The sequence below is a fragment of the Xenopus laevis genome, chromosome 3L (genome assembly GCF_017654675.1).
Source record: "Xenopus laevis strain J_2021 chromosome 3L, Xenopus_laevis_v10.1, whole genome shotgun sequence".
Lineage (NCBI taxonomy): Eukaryota > Metazoa > Chordata > Amphibia > Anura > Pipidae > Xenopus > Xenopus laevis.
Window position 1 is genome coordinate 18,351,008 of NC_054375.1, and position 13,224 is coordinate 18,364,231.

General features: G+C 37.1%; 1 protein-coding gene across 4 annotated transcripts in view; it reads right to left on the minus strand.

Moving 5' to 3' along the window:
- LOC108710765 (transcription factor COE1) overlaps positions 1-10,968 on the minus strand; it is a 402,967-nt gene extending 391,999 nt beyond the window's left edge. Inside the window, exons 1-4 of one of the 4 annotated variants that reach the window (XM_041586021.1) lie at positions 10,185-10,968; positions 8,292-8,448; positions 7,446-7,509; positions 5,778-5,833 (exon numbers count right to left, since the gene is read on the minus strand). In XM_041586021.1, coding sequence (XP_041441955.1) covers positions 5,778-5,833; positions 7,446-7,509; positions 8,292-8,448; positions 10,185-10,318 — 411 coding nt within the window. In that variant the 5' untranslated portion in view covers positions 10,319-10,968. The remainder of the gene's footprint in view (positions 1-5,777; positions 5,834-7,445; positions 7,510-8,291; positions 8,449-10,184) is intronic. The other 3 variants (XM_041586022.1, XM_018251928.2, XM_041586020.1) reach the window with 3 other exon arrangements.
- Between the last annotated feature and the right edge of the window lie 2,256 nt (positions 10,969-13,224).

Genomic DNA, 13,224 nt, shown 5'->3' on the forward strand with positions numbered 1-13,224 from the left:
AGATAGATAGATGATAGAATATTCATGGAGCGTGATATATATATATATATATATATATATATATATATATATATATATATATATATATATATAATACACAAAAGCCATGAATATCTTGTAAATTATATCCTTATAAACGGTGAGTAGTGATGTCATCAGTTATAAACGGTGAGTAGTGATGTAATTTCTATCACATGACTCACTAAAATTTGTGTATTATAATAAATAAAGTACCCCCAGTTGTAAAATATGAGGATATTATAAGTTACCTCGGAGTTCCATGACCTGTATAAAAACACTCGGCCTTCGGCCTCGTGTTTTTATATGGTCATGAAACTCCTCGGTAACTTATAATATCCTTATATTTTACAAGAGGGGGTACTTTATTCACTATATATATATATACGCACATATATATATATTTTTTTTATTCATTTATTTTTTTTTGCTGTTCCTGACGGAGGTCCAGAAACATTGAATAAACTCTACTTTTTTTGCATAATATACAAACCCTGAGTGTGAGAGAGAGAGAGAGAGAGAGTGTCTATAACATATATCTATAACATATAGATATATAGATTCATACATAGATAGTATATTCATGTAACAATACATATATATATAGACAGACAGATATTAATAAACAGAAGATGTAGAAAGAAGATAAGAACTAAACAGGTATAGACAGAATATTAATGGACAGATAAATACACATTATGTTCATGAAACAACAGATATTAGCGAGAGAGATACATAAAGATATTATAGATAAATAATGGGGAGATGGATAAACATAAGGCATTGATAGAACAAAATATAAAAATAGATTGAACACTAGATACACAGATACACACATACTTGTGACTCTGGGACATGCTGGCCATATTAAGCTCATTAATAACTTACACTGCTATTCCTTCAAGTAAAATGTGTCAGAATTGCGACTCCGTCGTTCTTAATTACTCTATAGCCCAAGTGTTCCCTAGGAAGACACTCTCCTTCCATTCACCACGCATCATAAATTATAGAGTCCCACTTGGATAAGTTTATGTATGGCAAACACCCACACACACATATACACTGCACTCTCCATAACAAGATCCCTGTTAGCTGTAAGTGAATGTTGGGTGTCACATAGATTCCCTGTGTGTTTGCTGCTGCTATTGGATGGGGGAAAGGGGGGATATTTCATGAGCTGCGCTGACCTCAGAAGAGTGGAGTCCCCCGACTGCTCTCCCCTCCTGCTCACATAACTTCAGGTTAGCAGCTCATGTAATATGTATTCCTGGCTGCAGCCTGTGCCTGGATTTTCCGTAGCCACATCTGTCAGCTTTCTTTGTGACACAGATTTCATTATAACACACACAGAAAGAAAGCATGCAGAATACAGGCTCCTCTATGTTAAAAAAGAATAAACATTAGCTTGAGATTCAACAAACCCTGAGCTCAGTATTTAAAGTCAGCTCAAATCCTGCGTATTTTTTCCTTCGTGAACCTTGTTTAATTATAAGGGGGGGGGTTAAAAATAAACTGTATATGCTTTATTTTCACAACAGAATCTCCAACTGTTGGATAATAATGACAGAGCAAAGGGGTCAAGCATTGCCTTAGGAGCCTTTCGTTGGTTTTGGGGGGGGAAATGACAATTTAAAAAAAGATACATTTTTTTTTCTAATCCTATTTAAATCTAAAGTTATAAAAATAATGTTCCATAAACTGTTTTAAGGCAACACTAAAAAATAAATGTTATGTCTAAAAAAAAATACGAGTTAGAGAAAAGTGGAATATATTCATCATAAAAGACTATAAATACAAACATAAAAATAAACGATTTTTAATATTTTTTTAAAAAAATATGTATAAAATGTCTAATGCATACGATTACTGCTAATTACAGAACATCTTTGTATTTTTAATGTTTTATATTTTTTAATACGTATATAAAATGGGCATGACATGAAATGACTGCCGATTGCCGAACATTTTTATAGATAAATATAATTTTTTTGATTATTATTGCTTAACATGAAGGTGCCTTAAAAAAATTATCATTTTGGTTTACAATTATAAATCAAGAAATTTTTTAAATGTTTTTAAATTTAAAACTTTATCATTTCAGCTTAGAATAATATGCTAATATCTAATGTTTGTTTTTTTTTATTCAAACTTTATTATTAGGGTTTACAAAATTAGCAAGTCATTTTTGAAAAATTTAAAAGTTTATCATTTAAGTTTAAACAAAAAAAGCATGAAAAATTATTTTTGGTATTTTTGGTTTCTCTTATGCAATAGTTCCCCCTTTAAATAAATGAGGTATTAATTACTCAACAGCTAAAGGCACTTCTGTTTGATAACAGGAAAAGAGAACTGAAAGGGTCCACTGTGGTTTTTGGAAAAATACATTTTGAATGATATTTTAAATATATTAAATAAATATGGAACATGAATATAATATAACTCATTTTAATTATTAAAACCATATAAATATACTTACATTTTATGATTTCTTAAATAACATTTGTTTTAACACTGCAGGCATAGAATTACAAAATATTCCAGTACAATGATTTATAGGTGAATAAAATACATGTTTTGTTTTTCATCTTGCAAACAGCAAGTTCCTCTTTAAAATAATGATGAATTAATTGCTTAAAAGCCAAATGCAGCTCTTTTTGATAACAAAAAAATCCCATATGCAGTATTCCAGTGTTTTGTGAATAGGAAATTCCAGGGGTGAGGAGCTACAAGATCTCAGATCCAAAAATACAATGCAGAATGGAAGTCCACGGGCAGGAAGGAAGGAGGTTGCATTAAGGCAGAGGTGCAGGGAGACTGTCACACACATAATGTTCTGCCTTAGCAGGAAATCTATTGAAATCGCAGTCAGTCTGTTAGCTGGGGCTGGTTATTCCTTCCAAAACTGGAATATAAAGAGTCAAAATAAAGAAGTATAAGTATATTGGGGGGTTCTTGTGTAGTGGGGCAGTAAGGTATCTCTTGGCTAGATTCTCTTATTTAATCCCTAAAAACACCTAGGTAGTTAACCCTTTAACCACCAAAAGGAAAAAAAAAAAGTGATGTTATAGTGAGGCAGCTGTTTAGAGAAGAAGTACAAGCAGGCATCCTAACCCATATAAAGCAGTAGCTGTAAAGGGAGTAAAGTAATGTCACTATGCCCACAAAAATTTTTTTCCTGCAAAAGGCTGCCAAAATGGTAAGAAGCAAGATGCCATAGCTGTCAGTGTCAATAGTAAAGCAAGACGGTGCCAGGGCATGGTCATGTAACCATAGTATAGTGTGTATAGTTAGGCTAGATAGTATTAAGGGAAGGGGGCCGCAACTGTGGAATAGTGTGTGAAGTAAAGCAAGATGGTGTAACTGTGGTGCAGTGTACATACTATATAGTGTGTATATATATATATATATATATACCATTGGTTGCCGGCACAACACGTATAAAGGTATAAGGTGCCTGGGTGCAGAGCTGTATAATCGTAAGTACAATAGCCCAGTAGAAGCTAGCACTCGCAGGACTTATGGTGGAAAAAAGAGTTTTATTTAAGCAAAAAAACAGCTAACGTTTCAGCTAGGTCCCTAGCCTTTCTCAAAGTGAGTAAAACAAACAACCATTTTAAAACCCCAAAGGCGGGAAAAGGATATGTGTGACATCATACAGTGTCACAGGTGTGGGAGGGCAATACACAAACAACAGAATAGCGATTGAAATGCAAATGAAGGGGAGGAAAACATGCTGGTGTATAGAGAACAAAAACTAACAACTATAATCAAAAACAATGTTGCCACTACTTGTGGCTAATTCAAAAGGTCAAAGCAAGACATTGTAGTTACAATTAAGTATAGGATTTCCTGGTGGAACCGAAACAGTTTCGCGCTTTATAGTTAGTGCTTATTAACACAGCACACTAACTATAAAGCACAAAACTGTTTCATTTCTTGCAGAGTTTCGTTTCCACCAGGGAATCCTATACTTAGGGGCAGATTTACTAAGCTCGAGTGATGGTTTGAATTTCAAAAAGCCCGAATTTCGAAGTAAATTTTTGGGTACTCCGACCATCGAATAGGCTATATTCGACCATTCGACTTCGATTCAAAGATTCGAAGTAAAAATCGTTCGACTTTTCGACCATTCAATAATCGCAGTACTGTCTTTTTAAACTCTCTTTGAACTTCGACTTCATAATTCGCCAAATTAAAGCTACTGAAGTGCAATGTTAGCCTATGGGGACCTTCCAGATCACTTTTCTAAGTTTTTGTGGTCGAATAAAAATCCTTCGATCGATCGTTAAAAATAGTTTGAATCGTTTGATTCAAACGATTTAATCGTTCGATTCGAATGATTTAATTGACGATCAAACGATTTCTATTCGATCATTTGATCGAATATGGCAAAAATCCCTCGACTTTGATATTCGAAGTCGAGGGATTTCAATTCGAGGGTTGAATTTCGAAGTTTTTTTAACTTCGAAATTCGACCCTTAGTAAATCTGCCCCTAAATGTAACTACAATGTCTTGCTTTGACCATTTGATTTAGCCACAAGTAGTGGCAACATTGTTTCTGATTATAGTTGTTTGTTTTTGTTCTCTATACACCAGCATGTTTTTACACATTTATATATATATATATATATATATATATATATATATATATATATATATATATATATATATATATATACAGTGTGTATATATATATATATATATATATATATATATATATATATATATATCCTCATTAGGACAGCACCCTGCTGATGACGTGTTACCTGGGTGCAAGGTAAAAATTGTAGATACTCCAAGGAAGACCAGCAACACCAGGGTTTCAGTGTAACAAAGCAAAGTGTATTCAAATATGCATGAATAGCCGACGTGACGTTTCGGTCCACGCACGCCATGAGGAAGGTCCCTGCGTGGACCGAAACGTCACGTCGGCTATTCATGCATATTTGAATACACTTTGCTTTGTTACACTGAAACCCTGGTGTTGCTGGTCTTCCTTGGAGTATATATATATATATATATATATATACATATAGTATACCATATGTATTTACTAAGGCAAGATGAAGTCAGCGGAAAGGGTTGGAACTGTTGGGTAGTGTGAATAGAAAGCATTGGTGGTGTCATTGAGATTTATACCAGAGCAAGCAAGCTGTAAGTAATTAAATAACTGCTTCAACAATAAGAAACACTCATATTCTTGAGATCGAAAAGTAACCTTCGCACAGCCCCCTGCCATCTCTAAAATACAACTGGAAATGCCAATACCATACCACATTACCCATCTGTCCTCTGGGCAACATTCAGACTCAACCATGCCTGAGTGCCCCCTAACTAATAACAATGGATTATGCCAGGCAATCAAGCAAATACAGAAACCATGCATGGTAACCTTGTGCCACCTTCTCCTTGCCCACGTTTCACCAACCACATTTTAACCACAATGAATGAGATTTCCCAAATAAGCATCCCATGTGTATTTATGCAATGCAGCTATTAGCAGGCGCCAACACACGAGAAACAGATTTGGAGATGGTACTGTATCCGATGAGACGTTTCGAGTAACAGCAGGAAGTAGGATCATACACGGAAACGTTACATCACCGCAAACAACAAGTCAAATCCAACCTCTGTGACCCCTAACATTGTTACAAGTCTTCCCAAAGTGATACAACCTATCCAATAAAATTCATGGCCCCCTTGGAACTTGCCATTTGCACTCACTACTGTTTGATTAACCCAGGAGCGTGACACCTACCTGCTTTGTCATGGAGTCAATCAAGCGAACATAGAAATCCTGTTCTGTCCTGATACCTAAAATAAGACAGAAAAAAGACAGCGAGTTTAGTATGATCCCCCATTCCATAGAAAGCCAGTAAAAACAGCCCTAGATTTATTACTGAGCCACATTCATAAAGATCTCAGCATATAAACAGCAGGGCTCAACTTTAATTTCACATTTGATCTTAGTAAGAAACAGGGTCTATTTCAAAGCTCTACAGTACATGTAGTGGATGAAACAGGATTATAATAGCTGAATATATACCAATAAGAAATAGAGATTTCAGAGATACATGATATCCTCATAATTTACTTTAATATAGTAGATAAAGACATCATATATGTATGTATATATATATATATATATATATATATATACATATATATGATTTTGCTCTGTATATATCACAGATATTTAAAAGCAGAAGGATAAAATAATTATAATATTATATATGTGTGTGTGTGTGTGTGTGTGTGTGTGTGTGTGTGTATACAAATGAACACACACACATACATATCTCAGTCTCAGCAAGTCTTGAGCAACATATATTGATGATATTTTTTTCTCCAGCCCTATCTATGACTATACTTGAATGAATCCTTTCTGTGCTCAACTGCCTGAGCTCATTATCATCTACACAATCTTTGACTTTATTAGCAACATACGTCAGTTACACCCGTGAGAGCCCCCATTTATCTCCAAAAATACAAGTCTTGCAGAGGTCAGGTCCTGACTGCATAATGTGGCAGTGAAAGCAGTACTAGATGGGCCGGCAAAGCAGGGGTTAATGCCCAACCGACAGAAGGAGAAGTGCAGCGTTTTTCTCTCCCCTAAAATAGAATATTCTTTTCCAGAATTGCTACGTGGTAATGAATCTACTTAGGGGATCAGCTGTCTTCTGATTACTAGAAATAAAATATGTCCCCTAGAAATAACACTATTATTTCTATGTCCCCTAGAAATAACACTATTATGTTGTGTGTCATTGCTCTCGGCTTTTACAATAAGGAGAATGTTTCATGCATATTGGGCATTTGACTCTCTCTCCCTCTCTCTCTATATATATATAAATTAACTATATAAATATATATAATAATTTTTTTAATCCAATAATATCCCAAATAGATTGTGATTACTTTTTAAAATGAAATGAAAATGAAATTAAAATCAACACTATCACTTAATTCAAATATTTAGTATATTTGCAGCAGAGGTATAATAACTCTTACAAAACTGCTGACCGTTCACCACCTCCAAACCAAACAGTTCAAAGATCCCGAAATATAAAATAAATCTAAGTTCCTCCTTATTGTCACATGGGCACACAAAGGGTTAATGCTGCCTGTGGGATTCTGTTTACAGAGAATGGAAAGGTGACTCATACACATTTTCATTATTAAATCAAGCACTCCTATTTCATCTTTCAAAATATCCATCTAAATACAAAATTCATTACATTTTTTTTTTAAAAGTTTAAAAGGAAAATACAAATCTCAAGAAATTAAAATTGCTCTTTTGTGTTTTGTTAGAGCAGCCCAAGCCACGGACAAGACCCCTTCAAGCACTTTAAAATTCACTGTCTGAAAGGTCCTCTTTATATTGGCTATCAATGTTGATCTGCTGAGCCCCCTTCCAGATACTCACCATTGCTATAGAGAAGCTGCAAGCGGTAATGGATCCCATTATTAGTCTTTTCACTGCTGGTTTCCTGATTTCCAAAAAAAAAAAAGGAAAAGAAAAGAAAAAAATGTTACCTTAGACACACAAGTTTCCCTGCATCCCAACTCGTGTCACACATGTGTTTTCCTATGGTGTTTTCCTACGCATGTGTTTTCCTATTGTTAATGTGTATTGGAATTGCTTTAACATTAATATTGCCCTTTAGTGTGCCATATTAACCTTCCTAAACCACAGAAATAAATATAAAAATTAGGATTTCTGTCCTTATAAAACCATGTTTTTAATAAAAATAATTAATTCTACTATTTTTATTATTTGTGTTCTATTTTTATTCATCAGTTTTTTAAAAAACATTATCACTTCATAAATCAAAGTTTACATTTGAACCATATTTCTGAGGGGAAAGATTCCACAGGGAATGATTATAAGAAATACTGTTTGATTAATGTTGTAATGTTGGCATCTGCGTTTGATAACAAATCCGTTCAGATAATATATTAAAACAATTAGGGAAAGACATACTATCGTACAGTTTTCTTCAACATTCTGTGATAGGTGTGGGTAACATGAAATATTAACCAAAGTGAATGATGTGGAATTTAGGGAAAGTGATTTGTGGGGATAACAGTGAGGTTTTTCGGTGATCATGTTGTACATTAGTCATTATTTTGGGATAATATGTTGGAACAGGACTAGTGCAAGTCATGCAGTGTATATCTAGAGAAACATTTGGCTAATTTAATTATGACAGATAGAAGAATTTGAACTTGGCGCTGGCCAAGAGATACCAAAGAACTAGTGGCTTCTCACCTTGTCTTTCTCTACGAAGCCCAGAAACGATGTTCTTTCAATCTCCACTGGCTGCCCCTGCCTGTCGTACAGGGCCAGGACAAAGTGGAAGAAGTTGGATTTTCGGAGATTGGACGGCGGCTGCTTCTCAAAGTGTGCCCGGGCCAAACCCACACCACTGTGGTCAGAAAGGAAGTATTAGAGATGCAGGAGAGAAGATAGGTTACCTATCACATAGACACATCATCTATCAATCTCTCCCTTACACCTTCATTAGGTTTTCAGAAAGTTCAAAGATTTCTTCTCCACCTAAGTTACATAGTTAGTTACATAGTTAAATTGGGTTGAAAAAAGACAAGGTCCATCAAGTTCAACCCCTCCAAATGAAAACCCAGCATCAATACACACACCCCTCCATACTTTTTAGTAAATTATATATACCCATATCTATACTAACTATAGATTTTAGTATCACAATAGCCTTTGATATTATGTATGTCGAAGAAATCATCCAAGCCATTCTTAAAGGCATTAACAGAATCAGCCATCACAACATCACCTGGCAGTGCATTCCACAACCTCACTGTCCTCACTGTGAAGAACCACCTACGTTGCTTCAAATGAAAGTTCTTTTCTTCTAGTCTGAAGTGTGCTGATACCAATTCATAGCCTAAATATTTCTTAGTTGCCTCTACCAACAATAGTTTTTAGGTGTGCCATATAAATGCCCTCATGTTCTCTCTCCCCATAAATGTATCAAATTCTTCCTCCTTTCATTAACAGTTTTATGTCCTGAAACCCTAAGTTCTATCACACAGAACACACAATATGAGCTCATGTCTTTCCTTGAAAATTCTATAATAAAATAAATACGACATTTGGCTTGAATCCACAAAGTGCTCCAAACCCTGCACAGAAACCCCTTAAGCAATACGTTTAATATTTGATTTCAAATAGGTTCTCAAAAAATATGGATTTGGCCATTTTTGGGTGAGAATACTAATTTGGAAAGTTTATAGTGGCCGGGCGACTAAAAGAGTCCCACTCTTTCCAAATTCCTGAAAGATTATTTATTCTGGGATGAGGATGCAGCTGGGGGGGGGCTGATTAGAAACACATTTCTGTCTGACTCCGCTGCTATTCTCCCTAACATTTTGGAAATCATTCATTCATATCTCCCTAAAATCATTCATTTATTAGGGGATATAACATACTGCAAGGTGGAAAATTGTATCTAAGTGCCACAATAAGTCAGGAGTTTTGTTAAGATACATACATTTATGTCATTTAAGGTTAAAGGCGAATCTTAACTGTGTGTTTGTGAGAGAGAAAGAAAGAAAGAAAGAAAGAAAGAAAGAAAGAAAGAAAGAAAGAAAGAAAGAAAGAAAGAAAGAAAGAAAGAAAGAAAGAAAGGAGAAACTATGATCTATCAGTCTTGCCATCTATCTATTTTGCCATCTACCATTATCTACTATTACTTCTGGGTCACCCCCCCCCCCCACACACACACACTTCTATATGTGAGAGATTGGCCCATCTTATTGCCATGCATTTATTGACCTTCAATTACAAAAAGGGGAAATGTGGGTCTAGAGCATCTCTTTAGATGGAGCTCGGCACAAAAATAGCACCAACAGCAGCTCCTTGTTGTGTCACTATAGGAAAAGTCTTTTTGGAGAACCAACCAAATTTACCAGCCGTTAGAATTGTACCAGAACTAATAACTGGGGTTGACCATATGTACGCACATGGATAGATAGATAGATAGATAGATAGATAGATAGATAGATAGATAGATAGATAGATAGATATACAGTATGATAGAGATAGATAGATGTCATAAGCTAAGGAAGGGAACAGGAATGAATCCCAGTAAGGAATGGTGGCGCTTCACCCCTCTTGCCTCTTTCCTACCTCTGGGCAGCTGTGTTTGCATCCAGCACCCCAGCTCCTTGCATCCAAGTCCGGACTGCATTCATCCCGCTGCTCAGGGGCTCCTCCTTCATGCTACTCCCACTCCTCTGGATGCTTTCCTGAATCCCAAACATGAACACAGCCTTCTCCTGTGAATCCCCCACCCTTTATCTGTCTCCCAGACCAGTGGGTCCCACACACACACAAGGTCCCCTTTGCCCAAGCCTCGGGGTACTGGCAGACCTAACAGCAGTGAAATGCTTACAACCCCAGTGCTGTGAACAGCAGATCCCAGGCAGCAGCAGGAGGATAGAGGGGGATGCAGGCGGTTTAGCAGGGAATGATCTGCAGCTCCTGAGATTTACTGGGAAGCAGAGAAGAAGTGATGCACCTGGAGATGCAGTGGAACAATGAGGGAGACAGTAGCACAGCCCAAGGGAGGCAGCAGCCTGGGACTGTAGTGCAGGTCAGGGAACAATGGCATGGATTTGGGCTGCCACCAGCTCTGCTCTGCCAGATCCCAGGTTATTGTTAGTAGTATCCTCTTGGTCCAGGTGCAGAGAGTGCCATGCACACACCGGGATGCTCCTGCCTCACTAGCACCTTGGGATTGGGCACAGCAGATACTTTACAGCATATGCCTCTCTTGATGCCAAGGTTGCCTTGTCCCAACTCTGTCTCCTGCTTCTCTTCTGTACAAACCAGCGCAACTCTCCCCAAACCCACACGCACCCAGTATCCGCCCATAGGTAGAGCGCGATCAATGTTGTTGCTAGTCACACCCATGGATTTGCATACAGTTTCACTGTTTGCACGTCTTAACCAATCACTCGCTGTTCTCTCCCCAGTTCCCACCCCTTTTTTGCCTTGTTTTCAGCGCGGAGAGGCTGAGAAAGTTGCTTCCTGGCAGCTGCGGGGAGAGCCCAGAGTCGCTCGTTCCTACTGTTGTTCCGTGCTCAGCGTCGATTTCTTTTCCCTCTGGTCGTTTTGGGAGATGAGGGAGCGTGGTCTATGCAGCCCAAGATTGCAAGCTCTTTGGGCAAGCAGAAGAGATGGTTTAACATTTAGCGCTCAGAAAAACTGACCTTGCACCTGGGATTCTCAGCTGTGCTGCAGCTGTAGGGAGCTGAGGCTTCTGGGAGTTGTAGTTAAGGGTGGGTCACCTTTGATTTAACTTTTAGTATGATGTAGAGAGTGATATTCTGAGACAATTTTCAGTTTGTTTTCATTTTTTATTATTGGTGGTTTTTGCGTTATTTTGCTTTTTATTCAGCAGCTCTCCAGTTTGCAGTTTCAGCAATCTAGTCGCTAGGGTCCAAATTACCCTAGCAACCATTCATTGATTTGAATGAGAGAATGGAATATGAATAGGAGAGGCCTAAATAGAAAGTGGAGTAATACAAAGTAGCAATAGCATTACATTTGTAGCCTTACAAAGCATTTGTTTTAAGATGTGTACAGTGACTCCCATATGAAAGCTGGAAAGAGTCATAAGAAGAAGAAGGCAAAAAATTATTAAAATACTAAAAGTTAACTGAAAGGTAAACCACCCCTTAAACCCCCTTAACTTTTAATATGTTATAGAATGGCCAATTCTAAACAACTATTCAATTGGTCTTCGTTTTTTATAGTTTTTTTTTAATATCGGCCTATTTTTCTGACTCTTTTCAGCTTTTAAAAGGGGGTCACTGACCTCATCTAAAAACAAATGATCTGTAATGCTACACATTTATTATTATTGCTACGTTTTATTCCACATCTTTCTATTCAGGCCTTCTCCTATTCATATTCAAATCAATGCATGGTTGCTAGGGTAAGTTGGACCCTAGCAACCCAATTGCTACAATGGCAAACTGGAGAGCTGCAGAATAAAAAGCTAGCTCAAAAATCCACACATAAAAAATGAAAACCAATTGCAAATTGACTCAGAATATCACTCTCTACTTCATATTAAAAGCTCAAAGGTGAACAACTGTCTGCCTGTCAGTTGAGGCTTCTGGGAGTTGTAGTTCAGCTGCAGCACGTCAGTTGGCTGTGCTTAAAGTAGCCTTAGTCAGGGAATGACTGATAACGAGGAGGAAACGACTGGTGTTATTAACACTTTTTGAGGACAGAGGAAGTGAATGGCTGTTTATGCATCAAAATCAAATTTTTACCGTTTGATCGGATTCCTGTCATTTGAATTGCAATATTGTTATTGTTACATGGAGCGTCATTGTCCCAGTGATCAGAGAGTGGGGGGTCATTTAGTGATATTCTCCCTCCCAGTTCATTCCCCGCACCTGAGGAAAATAACCATTGGTCTATCTGTCCATTTGTCTTTCCATCACTATATTTATATATATATAGATCTGTCCATTTTTCTGTCCAGCCATCTATTAGTTTGTCCTTTTTTTGTAGCTTTTTGTGTCCTTCTTTACTCTCTTTTTATCTTTTGGTACATATCTATCTACTATCATATGTGGCTGTGTTTATAACTATAGCTCTGTATTTGTCTGTCTATTTATCCATCATTTACAGTATCATCAATCCATTAGCTAGCCATCAACTATCTATGGTTTATTTATCTAGCTGTCATTCTATCAATCCATAGCTATTAATCCATAGCTATCAGTGTGCCTAATCATACCTGCCATTTGATAGAGCAGAGGAGTACATAGCACGCTACCTGCACTCACCCCCCATAATATGAGGCCTCCGTTTGGCCTAAACTAGCTGTTTATCTGTCACAGATGATGACAATATAATTCTGTTCTATTCTCACCCAGGACCTGTCATTAAAATCACTCAGAAACCACGTTTTAGTCATTGACTCGCACTCCTGGGTCTCCCCAGATATTGGTCTCCTAAGATAAGGGTCAGTGAGTCAGATAAGTCAATCCTGCTGAGCTATGACAACGCATTACCCAATAAGGAACAATTGTAGCTGCATGGTATGTGTTCCTGGAGCTGTGGGGACAGAACAATGGAGCGTGATGTAATGGTGAAGTCAGAAAATCCCAGGAATGGTCATTACCAGGCTCTAATTTAGAAAACAACT